Source organism: Hydra vulgaris, chromosome 11, assembly GCF_038396675.1.
Source record: "Hydra vulgaris chromosome 11, alternate assembly HydraT2T_AEP".
In the NCBI taxonomy this organism is placed as follows: domain Eukaryota; kingdom Metazoa; phylum Cnidaria; class Hydrozoa; order Anthoathecata; family Hydridae; genus Hydra; species Hydra vulgaris.
The window spans coordinates 44,445,202-44,468,735 of NC_088930.1; the positions used below are offsets into that span (position 1 = coordinate 44,445,202).

At 28.5% G+C, this 23,534-nt stretch overlaps 2 protein-coding genes across 4 annotated transcripts in view; both read right to left on the bottom strand.

The window, feature by feature from the left end:
• LOC105843752 (uncharacterized) overlaps positions 1 to 22,885 on the bottom strand; it is a 35,737-nt gene extending 12,852 nt beyond the window's left edge. Inside the window, exons 1-5 of one of the 3 annotated variants that reach the window (XM_065808944.1) lie at positions 22,689 to 22,885; positions 20,268 to 20,489; positions 9,463 to 9,579; positions 7,900 to 8,074; positions 7,642 to 7,671 (exon numbers count right to left, since the gene is read on the bottom strand). In XM_065808944.1, the coding sequence (XP_065665016.1) occupies positions 7,642 to 7,671; positions 7,900 to 8,074; positions 9,463 to 9,579; positions 20,268 to 20,489; positions 22,689 to 22,859 (715 nt within the window). In that variant the 5' untranslated portion in view covers positions 22,860 to 22,885. Of the gene's footprint in view, positions 1 to 7,641; positions 7,672 to 7,899; positions 8,075 to 9,462; positions 9,580 to 9,794; positions 9,966 to 15,716; positions 17,192 to 17,455; positions 17,618 to 17,733; positions 20,490 to 22,688 lie in introns of those variants that run through there. The other 2 variants (XM_065808945.1, XM_065808943.1) reach the window with 2 other exon arrangements.
• LOC136086687 (uncharacterized) lies at positions 10,741 to 14,019 on the bottom strand. Its single transcript, XM_065808947.1, has 2 exons — positions 13,683 to 14,019; positions 10,741 to 13,566 (listed from the first exon to the last, which is right to left on the bottom strand). Exon 2 carries the CDS (start codon positions 12,417 to 12,419, stop codon positions 11,259 to 11,261), a length of 1,161 nt encoding a protein of 386 aa, XP_065665019.1. The 5' UTR covers positions 12,420 to 13,566; positions 13,683 to 14,019; the 3' UTR covers positions 10,741 to 11,258.
• Positions 22,886 to 23,534: the final 649 nt, after the last annotated feature.

The window sequence follows — 23,534 nt, forward strand, 5'->3', positions numbered from 1 at the left end:
TAGCCACCATTAAAGATCCAGCAGCCAAATTTTCTAGTAACAATCCACCATTGTTTTACATGGCTGATGACTTTAATGGATATGGTACCAAGCCTATATGAAAATAAATACCACTTATAAATACCAAACAAACCATGATCCAATTTGATTATAAGCATCTAAATTGCTTTGACTCATGTTAATAAATTGCCCATCTTTAATCAATATAGTTGTTTAATTCAGTGATCTTTAACCGGGAAAATACTCTAGAAAACCAGTGATCACAACTTTAATATTGCTTTCCCCCACAACAAATGTATAAAAACAAGCAATAAAAAACCTAAATACACACAGCTTGACATGCATAGTTGATTTATTTACTATAGTAACTAAGAATGGATGACCAATATTCTACTATGCATAAAAAAAGTCAATGTTTCCTCAAAACAGGTCTTTAAAGCCAATGTAATGCCTTAGCTGATACTATCGCTCAACACATTGCTCCTGGTAAGTAACTAATCGCAGAAATAAATATGCCAGTATAAGGAATAACATGTGGTCATCAACTAATAGCACATATGCCACTATGAGGAATAGAACACGCACACCAACAATTAACTCTGATCCCCAGTTTACTCTTAGATATTGAATTTGATGCAAAACTTATTGTTCTTAAAACTTTTTGTGTCAAACTTGCAGGGTTGTTTTGATTTAAATCGATTGATTTAAATCAGTTGATTTAAATCGATTTAAATCAGTTGATTTAAATTGATTTAAATCATGATTTAAATCAGACGAATAAAAATCATGATTTAAATAGAGTTTTTTGATTTTAATTATTTTTAACAATTATTTATTGATTAATCAAATTAAAGTAAATTGCACTAGCTAAATACAACTACTGCATAAACTAGAATTAGTTATAATAGTCAGATAATACATTTTAAAATATATATTAGTCATATAAATCATTAAATTTTAAAATTTATTGTAAGATTTTGATCCATATAAGTAAATTTTTTTTTTCATCTTTTAATTTATTGACTAATTACATTAGTTTCTGTTTTTGTTACTATTTATATAATAAATATAAATATATTCCTTTTATATAAGAGTAAATTCAAATTTTTTTTAAATTACAGTATTCATTTATAATTGGTTGTTATTTTTTAGTTGTAAAATAAAATTAATATAACTAGAAACAAAAACGTCTGGTGCTGGTAGAAAAGAAGATGCAGTTAGGACATGGTTTGAAGAAATACCTGCAAAGTTTGGGGAAAAAAAGGTAATAAAGCTAAATGCAAAAGCTGTGGTGTACAAATGCAAGGTTTGGTTTCTCGAATGAGAAACCACAAAAGTGATGGTAAATGTAGTTTTCTGAAAGATGTTCAAGATGACAAAAACATTATTATTTGTCAAGAAATCTTAGAAAATATCAACCAGACAACTGAAGAACCACAAACTAGTCAATGTTCTGTAAAGAAAACTGAATTTAGTTAATCTGCTTTAGATAAAACAAGTTTTTTGTGTTAAAATAAAAAGACAGTGACAAGACCAAGCAGTGGCAAGACAGTGACAACTAAATTGGATTCATACCTTATTAAAACCACTAAATCTGAAAAAGAAGCTGAAAGATGAGCAGATAGCAAGAATGATTTATGCTACTAACTCGTCTTTCAGAATGGTTGACCATCCAGAGTTTATCAAGATGATCCATTTTTTACGCCCAGGATATAACCCTTCTAATAGAATCGATATTGGTGGAAAAGTACTAGATACTGTTCAAGAACAGTTTAACTATCTGTTCAGGTTTGCTACATGATCAGTCTGTAACCATGAGTATTGATAAGTGGAGCAATATTCATAATGAACCAATAGTTTGTGCAACAGTAACAACAATGAATTCAGATATCTACCTTGCAGATACAATTGATACCTCCGGCCATTCACATACTTCTGACTATTTAGTTGACATTGCTGTTTATTCCATCAACAAATGCAAAAAACAATTTGGTTGTAAAGTTTGCAGTGTAGTAACTGATAACGCAGCAAATGTGTCAAAAATGAGACAACAATTGGAAACTCGAGATAATGCTATTGTTATTGCGTATGGATGTTCAGCTCTCAATTTCTTATTAATTATTATTTATTAAAATTCATATTCTCAATCTATTGGCCCAAGATTTGGCAATTCCAAACATCAAGGAGCAGATTGTCCAAGTTGTTAAATATTTTAGAAACAACCATTTTGCTGCTGCTACATACAAAGCAAAAGAGGGGCTACAACTTATAATGCCCCAAGATGTCAGATGGAACAAATTGGATGATAAACAATAATTGATAAGAACATTACAAATATTATAAATAACCTTGGTGTAAAGCGAAGTGCAGAAGAACGGTTACAAATGCTTAACCAACAGCAGGACAGTAGTACTATTGGTGACAGTGTAGTGATATGGAAAAATCTTCAGAGGGAATTAAGTCCTAAGCTTAGCTAAGATGAATTTATCCAAAAGAATACAACCTATAACCCAGCTCATTTCTTGGCTAATATTGTTAATCCTAAATACAGAGGTAAAGAATTAACTGATAAAGAAATAAAGATTGGAATGGACTTTGCAGCTTCAAAGAATCCAGATTTTCTTCCACTTTTGGTTAACTTTAAAGCAGAAGCAGCACCGTTTTAAAAGTTTATGTTTCATGATAACATTTTTCAAACTATTAAGCCATGTGATTGATGGAAATATCATAATGATCCTGTGAGTCAGGAGTTACTGAAAGTTGTTGAACAGTTACTTACTGCTGTTGCTTCATCTGCAGGAGTTGAAAGAATCTTTTCATCATTTGGTCTTGCGCATTCAAGCATTAGAAATAGACTCGGAATTGAGAAAGAAAGCAAATTGGTTTTCCTATTCAAACTATTTAATCAAAAAGCATAAGAATCAATGAGTTTAATTGATTGAATCTTTGAGAACTTGTAAATAATCAACATTAAAAAAGATTTTTCAATGTTTTAAATTAATTTAGTTATAATTTCATAAAAAACTCATTTCATTAAAAACTACTTGATTAAGAGTTTATTTTTCCAGAATGCAATTTAAATCAAAAAAATCGATTTTTTTGATTTTGTTCAAAAAAATCATGATTTTTATCAACCCTGCAAACTTGTAAGTTCAAGAAGGGGATATTAAACTGCAAACTTGTAAGTTCAAGAAGGGGATATTAAACTGCAAACTTGTAAGTTCAAGAAAAAATGATGTATGATGGGATATTAAAAACTTTTTTTAAATTTAACAAAACAAAAGGTAGTAGTTTATATTGATTTATGTAAAAAATGTATATACAAAAACAACATTAAATTTAAGGCCTCAACCCTAGGCCTTCCACACTCCAAAGTCATTATCTTAAACTAAAATCAAAGTTTTTCATTAGATGTACTTATAATCAATAAAAATATGTACACAACTTATTCCATTTATTAAAACAAAGTCATGGAAACAAAGTTGTTTATATCAATGAATTTAAAAATTAGCACTTGTTTTATTTTGTCAAATAAAGTCTGTGCACTGCTCAGTTCTTTTTAATAAGCTTTAATTTTAAATTTAAAAAAACTTTCAAATGATATCTCAATTGTTTACCCAAAACTCCTTATTATAAACTGACATCAATCATATGACATCAATCATATAATCACTCCAACATCTGTATCTAAAGTGATTTCCTGCCTAGACTCTTCTACAGCTTGTGGCCTGGACAACATACCTGTTGTGGTCTTGCAGAAGTGTTCTCCGGAGCTGTCGTCTATACTCTCAAAACTCTTCAACAAGTGCTTATCAGAGTCTTGTTTTCCAGCCTGCTGGAAAGCGGCATCTGTTATCCCTATCTTCAAAAATTCTGGGGAGCGATCTGATTCGTCTAACTATCATCCCTTTAGTCTTCTTCCTATCATAAGCAAGGTTTTTGAATCTTTAATTAACAAACACTTAATTTCTCATTTTGAATCTAATAACTTACTTTTTGACCATCAATACGGATTTCGATCTTCTCTTTCTACAGCTGATTTGCTAACAGTAATTACTGACAGGTTTTATCGTGCATTAGATGAAGGTGGAGAGGTTAAGACCATCGCTCTTGACATTTCAAAAGCTTTTGATAAAGTTTGGCATGCTGGTCTTCTCCATAAGCTTTTTTCTTATGGTGTATCTGTCAACATCTTTAAGATCATTGAATCCTTCCTTTCGATTCGTAGCATAAAAGTTGTCCTCGATGGACAACACTCTTCTTCTTATTCTGTAACTTCAGGGGTTCCTCAAGATTCTATCCTTGGCCTTATACTCTTTTTAATTTACATTAACGATCTTCCAGATATTCTCACATCTAAGGTGGCATTGTTTGCTGATGATACTACCATTTATTCTTGTCGTGATAAGAAACCAACACCCTCTGATTGCTTGGAGGGGGCATTTGAGCTTGAAAAGGATCTCACTTCTGCTACAGCATGGGGCTCATAGTGGCTGGTGAACTTTAATTCAGATAAAACTCAATTTTTTTCAGCCAATCGTTATCGCAATAATTTAGATCTTCCTATATTTATGAACGGTGATGTACTCGATGAGTCACCTACTCTTCATCTTCTAGGATTAACTCTTACCTCCAATCTTTCTTGGAAACCATATATCAAATCAGTTGCAAAATTAGCATCTGCTAAGGTTGCATCTCTTTATCGAGCTCGTCACTTTCTTACTCCGGATTCTATTCTCTATCTCTATAAATCTCAAATCGGGCCTTGTATGGAATACTGCTGCCATATCTGGGGCGGATCTTCTAATGATGCCCTTTCTCTTTTAGACAAGGTGCAAAAACGCATTGTAAACATAGTTGGACCTGCTCTTGCAGCCAACCTCCAACCATTATCACATCGTCGTAATGTTGCTTCTTTTTCTCTTTCTACAAATACTATAATGGGCTCTGCTCTAAAGAGCTAGCGTCTCTTGTGCCATCTACTAAAATTCATTCTCGTGGTACTCGTCATTCAATTAAGTGTCATACTTTTTCTGTGACTGTTCCTAAGTGCTCCAAAAATGCTTATTTGTCTAGTTTTTTTCTTCGAACACCAGTTCTTTGGAATTCACTTCCTTCATCTTGCTTTCCTGATTCATATAACTTGCAATCTTTTAAGTAGTCCTTCAATCGTTATCTTGCTCTACAATCTTCATCTTTTCTTTCTCAGTAACTTCTAACTTTAATTAGTGGCTGCTTGCAGCCTTGTTGGAAGCGAAGATGTTGACAAAAAAAAAAAAAAAAAAAGTTTATATAAAGTTTTAATCATTGTAAAATCAAATTTTTATTACCTGCTAAAACATGGTCATTTAGGTTAAATCAAAATTTTAATATATTTAAATTTTGGTATAACCTTAATTTCCTATATGGATTTTTAGAAAACTTGAACTCTTTGTTAATCAAGTTTCCTTTGCATTCCCATATTCCTGAAAGTACTACATAATTTCAAAATTTAAACAGCAAATATCAAAATATTGTTTGACATTTTTGCTTATTATTGAATGAATTTAATATAACCATGTTCTTCAAATAACAAAAGGTTTTCATTTTGTTGTTATACTAATAACTTTGCTTTTATTTATTTTTTCCAAGAATTATTGCTTTCAGAGAGATGATAAGCTGGCACTAAAATGTGATTATTGCTTTCAGAGAGATGATAAGCTGGCACTAAAATGTGATTATTGCTTTCAGAGAGATGATAAGCTGGCACTAAAATGTGATTTTGCTCTAAAATTTTTAAAGCTTCAAAATTTGAATTTTATCCACATTTCAAAACATTTTTTTTAATGGGCAAGGAAACGTATGTGAATGACTTTTTGTTGCAAATCCATAAACCTTAAAGCCATTTATTATAATCTTCTTAAAATATAACCTATAACCTTATCATGTAAAATTTAAATGTGATCCACATTACTTAAATGCTGTATATAAGCAATGTGGGTTATATTTACATAATAATTTATACATAATTATATACTTTTAAATATAAATATATATTATACATAATACTTATTAAAAAAAACCTTAGTAAACAAATAGGTATCTTATTGCTATAAAATTAATATTTATTTCATGTGCACAAACTTTTGCAAGTAAGAACAAACAAATAATTTTGTACAGTATATAATAAGATGTTATTATTTTTGTTCAGCAGGGAAACTATATAAGGCTTTAAAAGAGATTCAAATAGTACAGGAAACAAACATATTTTTGTGCTATCACAATACTCTTTGGATCTTTACAGAAAAATGACCAAGAAGCTGAATGAAAAACATTATTTTATAAATAACATATTATGTAATATATAAAATTTACCATATTGATAAGTTTTATTTAATTGTTAATAATCAGATAATAAAATAATAAAATATATTAATTCAAGTTTACAGGAGTTTAAATTTATGAGTAAGTAGCAAAACCATGCAAAAAATAATTTTTGAAAACAAATTTTTGCAGAAAACAATGTGTGGAGTATATCAGTGGAACAGGCATGTAAACAATTGTTTCGAATTTTCTTCAGTTTTTAATATTTTTTAAAGAAATTAGCCTTCATCACAAAGACTACTTTACAAAATTTCAGAAGTTATAAATTTTTTTTGTGTTTGGCGACCAGCTTGATTTTTGAGTAATGTTTTTTTAATAAATTAATGTAACTAATATATTTGAAAATAAAAAATTATAATACAGTTTAAATATTTTCACACTTTAGTTATTGTTATCAATATTTTGATTCAGCAAGTTCGCCCAATAAAAAAAAAAAAAAATAGCAACGTAGAAATAATTTATAATTTAACAAAAATGTTTGCTTGTAAAACAAAACAATTATAAAATTTATAAAAACAAATATTTTGTTGAAGTAAAAACGAAATATAAAGCAAAGCCATTAGCAAGGTTCATTTAAAAGTTTATAAAAACTTTCTTATTATATTGTCTGATGTTCTTTTGCTTTTTTTCCAACAATTTTCTTCACAATTATTATAATTTCAATAATCTAATGAATATGCCAATAATATTAACCTTTTATTTTACAATATAAGAATATTATAATGTTAATAACTTTCAATTTAAATGGCTTGGTACAATATCTCCAAAAACAAAACACCACTATAATCAAGACAGAAGTTATTTTTTATTTTTTCTTAACTGTAATCCAACTCCATAGGATAAACTTTGACAATTAAGGCAGCAGCTCATGCTACAAGTTGAGATGCAGTACTTTTAAGGATGTGGTAGGTTTAAATTCCATACCTTACACTGCTTCCGCACAAGCATTTGAAATCCATACTACTACACCACTACTGCATAATATAATATGTATTATTATTATCCACATGCATTATTATGAACTTAACTGTCAAACTCTTATATTGACATAAGACATGTTGTGTTTGAAAATTTAAAAAATTCATAAAATATTTTAATAAAGTATACATACGTTATTTTTATTTTTATTTTTATTTTTAAACATAATATGAAAAATTAATTTAATAAAATTTTTTAGAGTTTAAATAATAACACACACAAGCAAAAAAAAGTTTTATACTAGGCATTTAAATTAAAGCAACTTAGAGCAAGGATATAAACAAAAATATAATTACTAACTTGTAACATTGCTTGAATTTGACGTTTCAACTGAAAATGAATAATTAAAAAGAAAATATTAATTTTTAATTTCTTTTTTTATCATATTTTCAAATTCATCAAATATTGCATTCTACTTATTTTTTGCCACTAATCTTAGAATCAGAATAATAAAGGAAAATTACAAAAAATTATTTTAAAATCAAATTAAAACTAAAGCATTAAAACAGAATTACAAAAAATCTAATTCAATATTTTAAAGACAATGAAAGACATTACCTAACATTATATTCTGATTTAGTTGAAGCACCCAGCGCCCAGGTTTACCTGTATTTGTACCAGAAGTTGCAGCTGAAGCTGCATTTACAGTTGCTGTTGATACGCCAGTTGAACGCTTAAGAAAATCTGTACGAACAAATGATAAACCATCATTGTAAGAGTAACGTAGATCAACCTGATATAAGATTATCATAATAAATTCTTTGTAAAAATGTTATACATAATAAGTTTTTCAACTTTATTTTTGGGAGTCTTTTTGGGAGTGAATTAGTTTTTTTCATTTTGAGTAAATTGAAAAAGTTTATTTGAGTAAATTGGAATCAATAACATAAAAATTTAGTATGCATTTAAATGACATTTTAATGATATTTAACTTTAGATTGATGCCCATTGAAAAATCATTTATGATTATCTTTAATTTAAAAAACTGAATCGAAATGAATTATTATTGAACCAACTTCACATATATAACTTTATACATAAAATAGATCCAAAAAATAATATGCTGAAATAAACTACAATAACAATTTTTTTTGAACAGAAAAATTTTAAATAGATAAGTTATTTAACGTTAAAAAAAAATTAAACTAACAAAAAATGACTTTCTGTTAAAAATAATGGATCACATTTTAAAATCCTCTATACAAAGTTGTATTTCACCTAAAGAAATTCTCAAATTGTTTTATTTAGGTAAAATTTTCTTTTTTATTCTTCAACTTTAATTAAATAAATTCAAAAGCAAAAATTTTCCTCTTAAAAGAGAAAAAAGAATTAAACTAAAATTTTTTAAAATGGTTTTAAACCATTGGTTTAAAAAGTTTGGTTTAAACCCATTGGTTTAAAATGTTTGGTTTAAACTTATCAACAGTGAATATAATGCTTACACTCGATAGAAAAATTATTTTTTTTTATCAAAATTTCAATCCATACAAAAACAGAAAAAATACAACTTCTTGGTAGAGATTGCAACAAGTTTTACTTAACCACTGTACCTGCAACATTAAAACTATTACAAGGTGTTTACTACAGAAACTTGTTTTTAAATTTTATGATTAACTTATTATTTTATTAACTTATTATTTTATTATTCCTTTGAAATAATCATTAACTTTTATTTGATTTCATATTATTGCAGCTTCTGCTAAGTTCAACATTTCATTAACTTAAAGTATAAATACAAACTAATAGTTATTCATAAACTATCCTCTTAAAAGTAAAACACCTCATAACTATACACATTATTGACATAATGAAATTAAGTTAATTTTGTTATATTTTTTTGTTATAAATTATGTTAATTTTGTTGGAAGTAGATAATAATTTAAAATTATCTACTTCAAACAAATTAAAACCATTATACATAAAAAATGGCTGATGATTATTACTAATTGAAGCCTTATGAAACTACAGTTATCAAGCTTATTATGATGTGACTTTAGGAGGGTAGGATAGGATTATTATGATGTGACTTTAGGAGGGTAGGATAGGATTATTATGATGTGACTTTAGGAGGGTAGGATAGGATTACTATATTTTACTTTTTACTTTTACATATAAATTTACCTCTGGATAAAACTGCAATTTTTGTGAGCTTTGACCAATATTCAGCAAGTTCAATATTGCAAAGGTATCTGTGCCGTTTGAAGTAACTATTACTTGAAATGAACTGAAGGATTTGCTCTAAAATTGTTTAATAAAATAATAAACTGGCTTTTTTATATAGTACCTTCTTACAAAATGTTGCAAAGCAAAATTTTATACAAAATATAAAATCAAAGCCAAAACAATCAAAGAAGACAAACAAACAAAAAAATTATTGAATTTAATAGCTTAAAAAGGAAGAAAGGATGATTATTAAATTATTAAAACTTTTATATTTTAATGGCTATATATACTTTGAATTTTTTACTTTCTTTTATCACACTTTTTGTCACAGCATTTAACAGGGATACAACTGCTAAAAAGATGTTATTTTTGTTAACACATAAAACATGCTTCGTGAGTTTTGATAACTTGATTGAAAGGAAGATGCCAAACTTCAAGTGTTCCATGTAAGCAGCCCTATATACTAATTTGGTTATATATAAAAAAATTTCATTATTTTAATAACAGAGTTACACACCTTTAAAAGATTTGAGGAAAAAGACTTATACTTAAGACTTATAAAAAGTCTTAAAATTTTTTTATTAGTTTTTATTTAAAGCAACAACACTATTATGCAATGTGCAAAAACAATAGTATACAATTTAATAAAGCAAAATGCAAAGTCAAACTTTTATGCAATTAAAAAAAATATATTCTTTTTTTAAGTTCTTGGTTGAGGAAAAACTAGAGATATTATCTTAATAAAAATACTCATCTTGGGTAAAGTTAACTACATTCGGCTACTGCTATGTAAAGGACTTTCTGGACAATGACTTATGAAAATATATATTTTTAGTTGGTTAATACCTTTTTAATCTTTTAGGCTAACATAGATTGACATAAAATTGAAAAAAAGAACTTTGGAAAAAAATTCGAATGTTTGAAAGAATTAAACTTTTATATTTTAATGACATTTATTTAACTCAAGACAAATCAACACTGTTAAAGTTTTTTTTTTAATTTTTAAGTTAAGTTAAATTTTTTTCTTTGTTTTCTAAATATTTGTTTTTCTTGTATCTGTCATCTGCATGAATGAATTCCAGTTTTAATATATATATATATATATATATATATATATATATATATATATATATATATATATATATATATATATATATATATATATATATATATATATATATATATATATATATATATATATATATATATATATATATATATATATTAATGATTTGTTGTTATAGATAGGGGAGAGAGGGGAGCATTGGGCACTTTTTCACATAAATGCTAATAAAATAGTTATTTTTTATTAAAATCAAAATTTTATTTAAAATATATCTAGCACACATATTTGGCAGTAACTATTACTAAGAAGAGTTTTAGTATTATAATTATCCGCAAAGTTACAAGAGATTTTCTAACACATGTCCAAAGTGCCCAAACCTCCCTGTGGTTGGGAGGTCTAGGCGCCCCTGTGGGGAGGTTTGGGCACTGTACTTAATATACACAATATTGTTTTAATATACTACTATGCTTAAGTATTATATAGCATTGCTATAAAAAATTGTAATACAAACATTTTTTCTTATCATAGACTTTACAAAAAAATAAACAATGTCACTTGGAATCAATACTGCACGATGTTGGACTTAATAAGACTTATCTTAAATTTGGTATGACCCAAAGAAGCTTGTCAAATTTATATTTTAGACTGCCACGTTTTATCCATGTTGTTGGTGTAGGCAATTTTGTCTTTATATCCTCCAGGGGACGCTGGCTACGTCCTCGATGTCAGGAAACAAAAACGTATTTCTTATCTTACTCGCTCTCATGAATTTGACAGTTGCCATGGAGTGATTAACCTCTTCAACTATTCCAACATAATGATAAACAGTTTTTTTGGTATCAAATTTAACTAACAAAAAGTTATTGATCTGGAATTTTCTATCCATAACAATCACATCGTCTACATCAAAATCTTCTTCTGATGAATGGATTTCAACAAGGTCTACATCAGAAACGGAAGCATTTTCTATTTCATCATCACTGCTAATCTTCGTGCTTTTCTCGTTTCTAGAGCATTTTCGATTTTTGTTGAGCTCTTTGATCTTATCTTTTCTTTGTCTTTCTTTTTTTTCCATTTCTATAATTCTTTTCTCGGGTGTGTCTGTCAATGTTCTAGTTTTTTCTTTCTTCCGTTTCATGCCATCCAATTTTTTGGGGCCAGCTTTCGGAAATGGTCTTAATAAATCAGGTGTTACATTGAAAGTGCCCCTAGTCTGGCTTTTAGATAGAGATTCCAGTTGAGATGACCCAGTGACCTCCATATTTGAACTTGTATTATCCTCTAGACTCAGATTTTCTTCTGTTGAAGGCTGTTCCATGATAGGTTGTTCTAAAATCGATTTTTCTGTAGCAACATTATTCTCTTCCGACAAGCAGCGACCAGTTATAGAAGAACAAACAAAATCTTCATCAGAGAAAATGTTTGAATTGAATGGCCAAATGCCAGGTTTTTTAAATCCTGGTTGAATATTTTGCAACTTGAACACAAGTGGGATGGCTTTTGCTTCTAATTTTGGGATTTCATAAATTATTACCGTTTTGCCAGGATTGCTTACCATCCAATCTGTTACAACAGTGTTATAATAAGTTTTGAGTGGTCCATAGACAGTCAGTTTATGGTTGCAGTGCGGTGGGAAAGTCATTAAGACAATGCCTGATTCTTTACAAAAATCAAGAACTGGTACTGAAATATGGCTCTCGTGATTGTCCAGCAGCAATAGAACTGTTGAGGAAGGCGTTGGTTTGGCGTGTTTTGCAAAATGGTGTATATATTTTAAAAAACATGGTGCTGTCATCCACCCTGAAGGATGTGCTGCTCCATCTGAACCAACAGGTGCATCATTTAGCATATATATTTTAAAATTAACCCGTGGGAATATGAAAAAGGGTGGTATTGAGTTACCCAATGCATTAATACCTCTGCAAACCGTTACAAGTGTCCCTCTTTCAGCTGACGTTACTTGCCCAACTTGCTAAGTACCTCTTAGAGCAATCACTTTCTGGGTTCGTTGTACTGTTGATAATCCAGTTTCGTCTATATTGTAAATAGACTCAGGGCCGAAGCAATGCCGTTCATATACAGTTTTAAGATTTTCAAAAAAATCTCCGACATTTTTCTTATTGAAACTTGTGGCACGTGAGAGGCTGGTAGCTTCTGGTGTCCTTATCGAAAGATGAGGTTATCTTTTAAAAAATCCCCTTAGCCAATCATTGGATGCAAGTTTCTTCTCTGCCCAGTTGTCTGGTATTTCTTTATTAATAGCAGTGGCGTATTCGTAAACCAATTCACGTGCCATCAGTTTTGACATTCCATGGTTTAGTTTAAACAATGTTACAAGATATTCTGAAATTTTTTCTTCTTCATCTTTCATGAATATTTGGGATGATATAAATTTAGAAGAAATATCTTTCACAACGCCACTCTGTTTTATGTATCTTTGAAGGTTAGACCTGGGTATATCATATTTAATTGCAGTAGTTTTAGTTTTTCCTCCTTTAGAAACCTCTTCCAATGCGCGCAAAATAACATCTTGAGGTATTTCACGTCGTTTCTTTTTCTTTTTAAATGAAAACGGCATTGTCCTAAAAAGAAATGATTAAACATTCAATTCAATAGGCATAGCAAAAAACCACAAACGTATGACACCAAAACAAACTACAAAAAAGGGGAGCATTGGGCATGCCCAAACCTCCCTCCTACCTGCGTGCCTAATGCTCCCTTTAACCTCACTTTTCAAATAAATTTGAATAAGTTTATTTTTATCAAATGCTGAATCCTAATTGCCAGGTAAATATAATGTTTATTAAATGCAAATGAAAAAGTTAACACAGATACTTACACTTTCTTGCAGATTTCTTTGTTATCTTTCCTCAAATCCCAAACAAAATATTTACTTTTGTACGCAACAAACCATTAAGCGCATGTAACTTGACAACCAAGTGAAATGACAACTGACACTTTTGATGAGCAGTGTTGCTAGTTATAAAACTATAGTGCTATGGTAGAAAACAAAAAATATCTAGAATAGATTGTGAGAAATGAGGGGGTATCCAAACCTCCCGACTGCCAAATTTTTAAATTTTATTTACATAAAGTTTTATGCTAAGTGTACCTTTTTTTATTGGTTATTCTTACTGTAATGTGATTTTCTTTAGCATATATTTTCTTTCTGTTTATTTTCTTATTTTAATAGTATTAACATCGTTTTTTTTTCCCTTCACAATATTTGTTGTCACAAAAATTAGTATTAGTTTTATAACTACGCTATTTGTCATTTTTATAAATATTATAATTATATTATATTATTAATATTATACTTATTTTATTATATGAAATTTATTATATATCATTGTATTTATATTATTTGTTTGAATGACATTATCCTTATCAATCATTTGCTTTTTATTATTTTAATCCGTTTACATAAATATTATTCTTTAAAAATGCTAAACTCACTTATTCGTTTGGTGTCACTCCTTTGATCCTTTGAATCAAGAGTGACACCCGGGGCAAATCCATAGGGAGAGGAGTGGGCGATAGGGGTGATTGCCCCTCCCCCTCCTTTTCTTAGATCTTTTGGAGAGAATTTTTAATTATTTTTGTATATTTGTTTATTTAACAAAGCATGTTATTTGAAAACGGAAGCAATTTTGGGAGGCTGTTTGAAAGTGATAAGAAATTTTAATAAAATTATGTGGCGCAAAAAAAAGTTTTATATTTAAAAAAGTTAACTAAAAATGTTAAATGATTAGTGGGCTTGCTTGCTAATCATTTAAAAATTTTAGTTAACTTTTTTAAACCTGAAAATCGTCCCCTAGTCTGGATCACCCCAAATTAAAAAATTGACTTCCGGTTACCTTCCTAGATAGTCTAGAAAATAATATATTCATTTATTAAGAAAACTAGTTAATGTAATTAGTTTTATAAAATTTTAAAGTAATAATATTAATGTGCATATTTTATATTTTCACAGGACGAATACCCAAACATGTCTCCCTAAATTACCCCCAGAAAGAGGGGCGGTGAACGATTTAATTTGTATTGGGCGCCAAAATCTTTAATGCCACTCTGACTAAGGTTATGTTTTGAAAAGAAATATTTATTGATATCATTAGGCCTGCGAGAGAGGTTAAAAATTTTTTTTTTTTATAAAATAATTTATTACTTTTTAAAGTTACTAAGGTATATTGTTCAATTTGTCTATCGGTAAAAAACATTATTTTGTAAACTATAATTTATAAGCTTTTTACTTCATTAAACAAAACTATTAAAAAAACAAGTTGATACTAAAAATAAAGCGGTTGTTTTCTATTAGTAAGTATGGGGTAACTTGATACATCATTTGTAGGGAGTCCTAAAACTATAAAATAGTACTCCATTGTATCATAAACAAAACTAAATATCATTTCTTTAAATATTTTCAGCAAATTTTTGAGAGATTTATTTAAATGTAATACTAGGAGGTCCAATTTTGATACAGAGCTATTATTTATTGACTCTTAAAAATGACATTTAAAACGATATTTTTCTCTAATTTTTCTACTTTTTATTTGCTTTTTTAACAATGCTATATATCAAGTACATTATGCATCGTAATGCAATGTATCAATGTATTTTTAATTTTACAGTCTCAGAAAAACCACAGATATGCGCAATCTAATTTGATTTTAAAAGAATGACATATGTCCGTTTGTTAAAATAATACAAAGCATATTCCTAATAAAATTTACATAAAATAGTTGCGTTAATAAGATATTTAAGTTTTATTTTGCATAATAATGTTTTTTTTCATTGTTACCGGTTGTTTTATTTTTTTTTATAAATTTTTACCTAATAAAAATAAACCATTTTAACATAATTGGATTTTCTAATTTAAGTAATTTTGTCTTTGTTATCACAGTGAGCCATAAAGACCTCCAGGTTCAACTTTTCCCCACCTCTAATTTTTTTTCATATTAAGACAAGTGCTGGTTAGATATGTTATTTTTTTGTATTGGACAAATCTAAAGTCGATCAGAAGTAACATAAAAACTAATTTTTTTACCCTATTTACCCCCCTTAAAGTGATAAAGTTATCTCCTTTATGATGATATTACCTCCTTTCGAAAAAAAAAAAAAATTTTTTTAATTAATCTTTCATTATCCTCCTTAAAACAATCCTTACTAATTCTTACTAATCTTAAATTGAAGTGATTTAAACTCCTTTTACACTATTATAGCAATAGTTAAAAGAAAAAAATACAATAAATGCAACAAAAATAACACAACTAATTTTATATTACAATATTTACATTTTATCTAAGCAAAAAGTTGCAACAGCAGATTTCAATCATTTAGCATAATCTTTATCTTCAATTCTTCGCTTGTATTGAGACCAACTTGGTTTGAAGGCACTATGAACAGCTTCTCCAGTCTGTTCAGCATATGATCCCAAAGAACAACAATTAAACTTCACAAATGGAAGAATATGACAGACAACTATATGGACTTTCCAGGTAACCTTCAGCTCTGTATTTAAATGCATCTTTGCATACTGCTGTAGGTCACAAAATGATATTTTAAACTCTTCAATAACTGAAGAAGCGTTGCTGCCTAATTTGTATCCAAAGGTGCACTCTTTAACCTTTTCAAACTTTCTGAGGAAATGAATTATAGGCAATAAATTAGTTTGAGATGCTAACACATCTCTCTCTAAAGTATCTACTTTTTCCAGAAGTTTATTGGAATTGTTCCCATCAAAGCCTATCCCATGATAACCTTGAAGTAAGATATAATGTTCTTTGAGCCAGTTTTTAAAAAGAGGCCAATGATCTAAAAGTAGTCTACCAAGTAATGTCACAATCCCCATAAGAAAATGTAACTCTAGAGGAGGAACTAAGTGATTAATTTCATCTTCAGCATTTTTGTCTAAATAAACGAGTCGAGGACTAATAACATTTTTAAAATCTTTCATCTCTAACCCCTTTGCCCCATTTTCAACAAATAAGTTGTGCCAGTGATCAAAAGAACCTAACGTTCTTGGAGTACCACTTTCTAGGGGACATTCGCCTTCACACCACAAGCAGGCATATTTACCTGAATGAGAAGACAACCCAAAAATGCTGTTAGCACATTTTAAGTCAAATGCAAGGTGATATGTAACATTATCCAGATTTAATCTACTCAAGATTTTCTGCAAATTTCCATTGTCTTCACAAACATCTTTAACAATAGCAAGAATAAAACACTTTTTAACTCCACTGTCAATGTAAATCTCAGTTTTATTAGTTTTATCAAAGACATTTACAATTACTTTAAGAAATCCTTGACCTCCATCAATTAATATACGTACCATACTGGAGAGAGGATCCATTCCTCTTTCGATTAAAATACTAAGAATAAATTCAGAAGTGTCATAGATAAATACTACATGTCTTGTTACAATTTGATCATTCCAAATAAAGTTCTTTAGTTCTATTTTATATTTAGATTCAATTTCTTCTTGTAATGATGTCATCGTACTAATTACATTTTTCTCCACAACAGTATTCTTACGGAGACTTGATATCAGTTTTTTTGTTTTATTTTTTGTCAATTCCAAAACAGAAGTTAATTCCATCACTGTTTGAAATGATAAACTTTCTAGAAGATTTATTGTTTTTAGTTCCAACAGTTAAAGTTAACGGATTTCCACCTTAAAGATAAAGTATAATTAATTATATGTATCTTTAACCTACCCCTACTTTAAATTTACAATGCAAACATTTTGAAAAAGTTAGCAACCTATACAATTGCTTAGTTACAAAAGCCTCATATCTACTGAGTGTTTTATACGTGTATTTAAGTTTTATCTGAACATATAAACCCTTTTAAATTATTTAAAAATGAAAATAAAAACCTACACACCTGTAGATATTTTAAAGGACTGGCCTCTCTCAATGCCTTCTCGCTCCATTTTATTTTTTATTATGCCTGAAGCAACTTGCTCACATGATGTGGGATCAAGAGTTTCTGCCAAATTAATTAAATTCAAAACAGCCTGACTAGAACAACAGTTGTTATGACATCCTGAAGAATAAAATTTACTCTTAAATTAATATACGCCTAAAGGCTTTTTATTGAAGTTTATAAATGAATATTTGATAACTTTTAATTTACTTATCAAGTAACTTATTATTTTTAACCTCTTGCAAGGAGAGCAAAGCAGCAGCTGCACATATTATTTTTCAGAGATTCAACATCTTTTGTATTAACATGAGATGATTGTATAATATCACTCACTAAGCTCAGTACTACGTCTAATTCTTGGTCTGTCAACCTAATTCAAAATAACACTTAATAAAAAATCTATATCTTTATATGTATTAATCATTTAACTTAAATGATTTTAAAGTCATATAGCTGAGAAACTTTACTTATCCAGTTTGAAAGATAAGTGTTTGATCCATTTTCCAGCAAAAAGATGTTTCTTCTACAACTTGAACAAATTACATCCGGACAGACATTAAACTCTGCATTGTACTCAGGCCAAATAAACTCCTTGATTTTATTTGCTACAGATGGTTGTACTTTTACTAAAGATTTTGAATATTTACCTTTTTTTTCCAAACAGACTGCACAAGTAGACTGTTTTAAATCAGCCATCTTTACTGTATGTATATTTTTTTACTTGAATCATATCAAAACTGTTAAAGAAAAAGAAGCCGAGAATGGCGGATTGCATTACTTTTAAGGCTAAATTTTTAGGTTTTTCAAATTTTTAATACTTAAAATACTAACTCTTCTGATCGACTTTAGATTTGTTCTGCACTTGGAAATGACTTACGCAAACTGCATTTACTTTAAAAAAAAAAAATTAGAGGTGGGGAAAAGTTGAACCTGACGGTCTTTATGGCTCACAGTGTTATTTGAATCATACAAATAACTTAAATTATAAATTCATCAATGTTAAAAAAATTTATGTCAAAATTTCTTAACATCAGAAAATGCTTACCCAGTTTAATGACTTTCATTTCAAATTGAAGAAGTTGAAACAAAAAGAGTGTAATGATACAACCGTTGTTATACAAAGTTGTTTTCGATTTTATTGTAGTTTTAATTCAAACTGCTATAAATCAAAAAACCATTTAAATCGAACAAATAAATTGATCCATTCAGGGTTTAATATATTTAGGATTGAACTCCTATAATTCAAAAACTCTTAAAGCTAAAATGAAAAAAATTGCAATGATGAGGTTGACAAGTTTTGAGGACACCAGCAACTTCAACAACTAGTAACAAAATCACATTGTTTAACTATAGATCATTTGGAATAAATGGTAAACTACAAAAAAAAAAAAGCTCCTTAAATTTGCAAAAGGGCCCTTGAATTTCCAAATAGGCCCCCTAAAAATGCTGCCCAACCCCAAATTGGGGTGTGAGGGAGAGTCTAGCCGCGGCTCTGCATTTAACAATAGCAGCTCAATTGGGCTGATGTTTTCAGTGATATTCTTCAAAGTTTTGTTTTCTACCAGCTCCTTTTCATTCTCTACGTAAACGATCTTCCTTAACTTACTATAACTTCTAAGATATATGCCAATCATACAAAACTCTTTTTAAAAACTTAATCACATACTAAATTTGTTAATCAAATGGATCTTTTACACAAGGTATACGAGTGATCAAATAAATGGTCACATAAATTAAACATTTCAAAATGCTTTGTTTTCCGTTACGGTCAAACTAATCATATTTACAGTTACTTTTTCAAAATAATCTAGGTAAAAAGTCTAAGAAGTTTCACTTAAGAGCGTAATTTAGAACTCGTTTTACATCTAACCTCAAGTGGAGCACGCGTGTTTAGTAAGTTGTTTTTAAATCTTTACAAGTTCTTGGCATGCAAAAAACTGCATTTAATTAATAATGCAGTCTCTGATTTGGCTCTTTATTTAAAATTTTATGCTTGATTGAATATGTTCAACGCAAAGCAACCATATGGGCTTCAATGGGCTTAAAACCATCGTGCTACATTCTGATAAAGCTAATTATATACATTTTCCAAACTTACGAACTTCTAGGCGCGTCGTCATCATTTAAAATATGGCTTGAGTATATTCCAAACTACCTTCCCAGACACAACCAATTATATAACAGATTAGCAAAATTCTAGAACAAATTATCTGAACAAGTGGCTTTCTACTCCACTGTGCACTCTTTTAAAAGTACATTTTTCATTTATTTATTAACTTTTGCTAAAATTTGATCGACGCAAATCCTATGTTCTTATTTTTTTAGGGATTTTTTGTGGTTACTTCACCGATTATTAACTAAACAAATGAATATTTAAATTTGAAATTTTATGATATGGTCTTTTGTTAAAAGATATTTTCTATTCTTTATATTGAAAAAGTAGGGAGTAAATGCTTAAAGCGAAGCAAAATAAAATTTATCGGTTACATACGTTTAAAAGTTATGTAAAATTTAAAAAAAAGGTAGATTTTGCAAGTTTATTGCTATATTTTGTAAAGATGTTTAGAAAAAAAAAACAGTTGCTAAAAGAAACTTCAACACCTAATCAATTTTGATAATTTTTAATTTATTTTATACTTTATATGTATTGCATGTTTATATAAATAATTTTACAATTTGTAATTTATAACTACATTTAAATAAATTGCTAAACTTTACTCACTTAACATATCATCTTATATAAAACAAATTCAATATCTTATATACTTACATAAAATTCCACTTTCTGCCATGTAATGATGACTGCATGCAGTGCATTGAAACTGGATATTCCAACATCTCGTGAAATGTTTTCTTTCAAAGTATCACTGACAGTTTGTATTACTTGGTAAAATATATTACCAGAAATTGGAGATGATGTTGCCAGCACCAATAGATCCAATGTGTTTGCAGAATTTAATCCTGAAAATCGAATAATGCCACTTTGAATAATCTAAAAAATTATAAAAGCATATTTAACAAATAAATAAAAATTTTTGGCTTTTAGTATTGGTATCTTATTTGATATATATATATGTATATATATATATATATATATATATATATATATATATATATATATATATATATATATATATATATATATATATATATATATATATATACATATTTATATATATATACTTATTTTAATAAATATTCACTTAAATTGGAAAATAATAAATTAAATTTTGATAGTAGGGTGTACCATTTGTACCGTCATATTTACCATTCATACAACTTCCATTATCGTACCTTTATGTACGATACATAATGTACATGTTTGGTGGTGACCTAGTATTAAATAATAAACTTTTTTGATCTGTTATTGTGCTTATATTTAATAAAAATCTAATATTTAGTTCGACTATTACGGTTTTTTTTGAATAATGGGTTAATAACGGATTGCAGAGTGATTTATTATGTAGAAGATTTTAATTGTTTTAAGTTAGAGTTCCTCATCCTCTGCATATGAGCGCATTGTTTAGTTTCTGTTAATGTTTTAGTCTTACAATAATTGAATAATCTATTAATATTCATACTGCAGTTTGATTTAGTCATCGTTGGAAAACCAGCAATCTGAAAAACCATTTTCCAGTATGTAGCTAATTCATCTAATTTTTTTAACATTAATATGAGCACTGTTACATTTTTCACGTTTCGAACCCTGAATCTCTTGCTTATAAAACAAGCGTTCTAACCACTGCCCTATGGCCGCTTCTGCACTTAGGGTGTTCTTGACTGGCAGGGTAGTACGCTGTTAAGACCCACGAAGCCGTTATACGATTAATTATAAAAATCAACAGTGCTGTTTAAGAAATACAAAGGACTAATAATAAAACTCAACAACTTTTATCAATTTTAACGCATACAAACGAATATACATAACGTATATACCCAGTTGCAAAGAACGTCATTTGAACGTCTTACGTATGTCTTGCCTGGATGTTGTTTTACACCACATATTTTCCTCAAAAAAATTACCTGAAAATTTTAACCACAGCAATATAAAAAAAAATCACAGTTTGTTGCTTAATGACCGGTTTAACTCTGACAGGCAATTTAAGTGTATTGATTATCATTGCCGTCTTTCACATATCCCAGTGGGCACAGGACGTTAAAAAGACGTCTTTTAAACGTCTTTTGAACGTTTTGGACGTCTTTTGAACGTTCAAAAGACGTCTTATTTAGGTCCTGTGCCCACTGGGATTCTTGTGACCAAAACTATGAAATAAAAAAATGTATTTTTTAGGAGTGTATTTTGAATATTAATTTTTTTTTTTTGTAATTCACGGATTTCAAAGACAATTTTTTCTTGGTCTGTTTTTTACAGCGTATCTTTGTGTATTTACTTGTATATAATTGCACTTCAAGATAAGCAGAAGTTCTGTTCCAACCATTTTTAAAATTAAAGATTTCTTGGGGTTGCATCTGCACATGGTTGACCATCCTCCCAGAAGTCTTAAAAACTAAAATATAAAGCTACAGAAAGATGATTTAAAACTGTTGTTTTGTTTAACTTTTCGTTTGACGTTTTAATGACCAACTGAGCAGAAAGTAGTATTGCAGAAAGTAAAAATTTATTTCCAAACTTCTTATGAAGTTTAAAAATTAATTTTATTAAAATAGGGAGGCTTGGGAAGAAAACTTTAATTTAATATAATAATTTTAATAAATTAATAATTCCTTAACAAAATAGGGAGGCTTGGAAAGAAAACAGAGCAGTAAATTTACATAAAGAACAAAGAAAGAGCTACTTAATAGTGGAAGTAGTATAACAAATTATACAACCACACTCCATAATATTACACTTATTACTAAACTATGTACTATGCTCATGAAATCTTTGTATGTTGTTAGAAAGATAGAGTTTTGAGAACTATGGCTGAGGATAACGTTTTACTTTTAAGTGAAATATTTTTTCTGGACAGTAAGAACCTTTAAAAAGACGTTTATTTTGGAGCTTTTTAAAAGTGAGATTTAGGTTTCCCTAAAAGGTGTAAAGATAATCTAGGCCAAAATATTCCCCTAGAGCGAATTTCTGGATGTGGTTATTTTAGGCAGTTTTTTTATAAATAATAATTTAAAATCTCAAACAAATCGCAAATTATACGTTGTAAAACTATTATATACTTAAATTATAAAAACATACGTCAATTTGGGTGTTATTGACATCCGACCAATGTGGATATGTTATTGGCAAATCAATATGTATATTAAAATCTGTCAAGATTCGAGCACTTGTATAATCATAAAAATCTTCCAATTGTAAAGAATCACATTTGCTGAATACCAGTAATAAAAGTTCGAATAATAAACGCATAACTAGAGTTTATCGCTAAAAAAATTAATTTTTATTCATTAAAGTAGTAAAAAATATTTTTTTTGTGCTTGTAAAAATAAAAGTAAATATGGTGAATTAATTTTACTAGGTTAAAGTAATAAACATAACTTTAAATTATATTTAAATATTATATTTTATAGTTTCAAATCTTTACAAAATAGTATTAACATAAAAACATCTATGAATCTATACTTTTTGATTTTATATTTTAAAAATCTTGTAATTGACGGAAGTCAATTAAATAGTTTGCACAACCGTGGACCATAAAATTGTTTGCGTAACGATGTGAATAAATTCTATTAATGCGCTTTAAGTCTAACAAAAGCATTCATAAGACGATTAAAATTAGCTCATAAATGAAAGATTATGATGCAACAGTTCAAGCTAATAAAAGTACACAAATTAAAAAAGAGCAAGTTTTTAAAGTTTAAACATTTTAATCTGATACGAAACAAGTTTTTTTTTATATGAAACTAATTTTGACAATTAATTTATTAATATACTGTTAATTTTTTTTGTCTCTAGTTAGTACACTGTTAAGAAACAACCGATTGACTATTAATGGCCTGAAGACTCAAGATTCGAGCATGCAACTGCATTTTAGTTTTAGTTTGAAATGCAACTGCATTTTAGTTTTACATATTCTTTAAGGTA

Bases quoted from the DNA above. Each gene is read 5' to 3' on its own strand.
- LOC136086687 (XM_065808947.1), bottom strand. From the start codon at position 12,419: ATGCTAAATGATGCACCTGTTGGTTCAGATGGAGCAGCACATCCTTCA.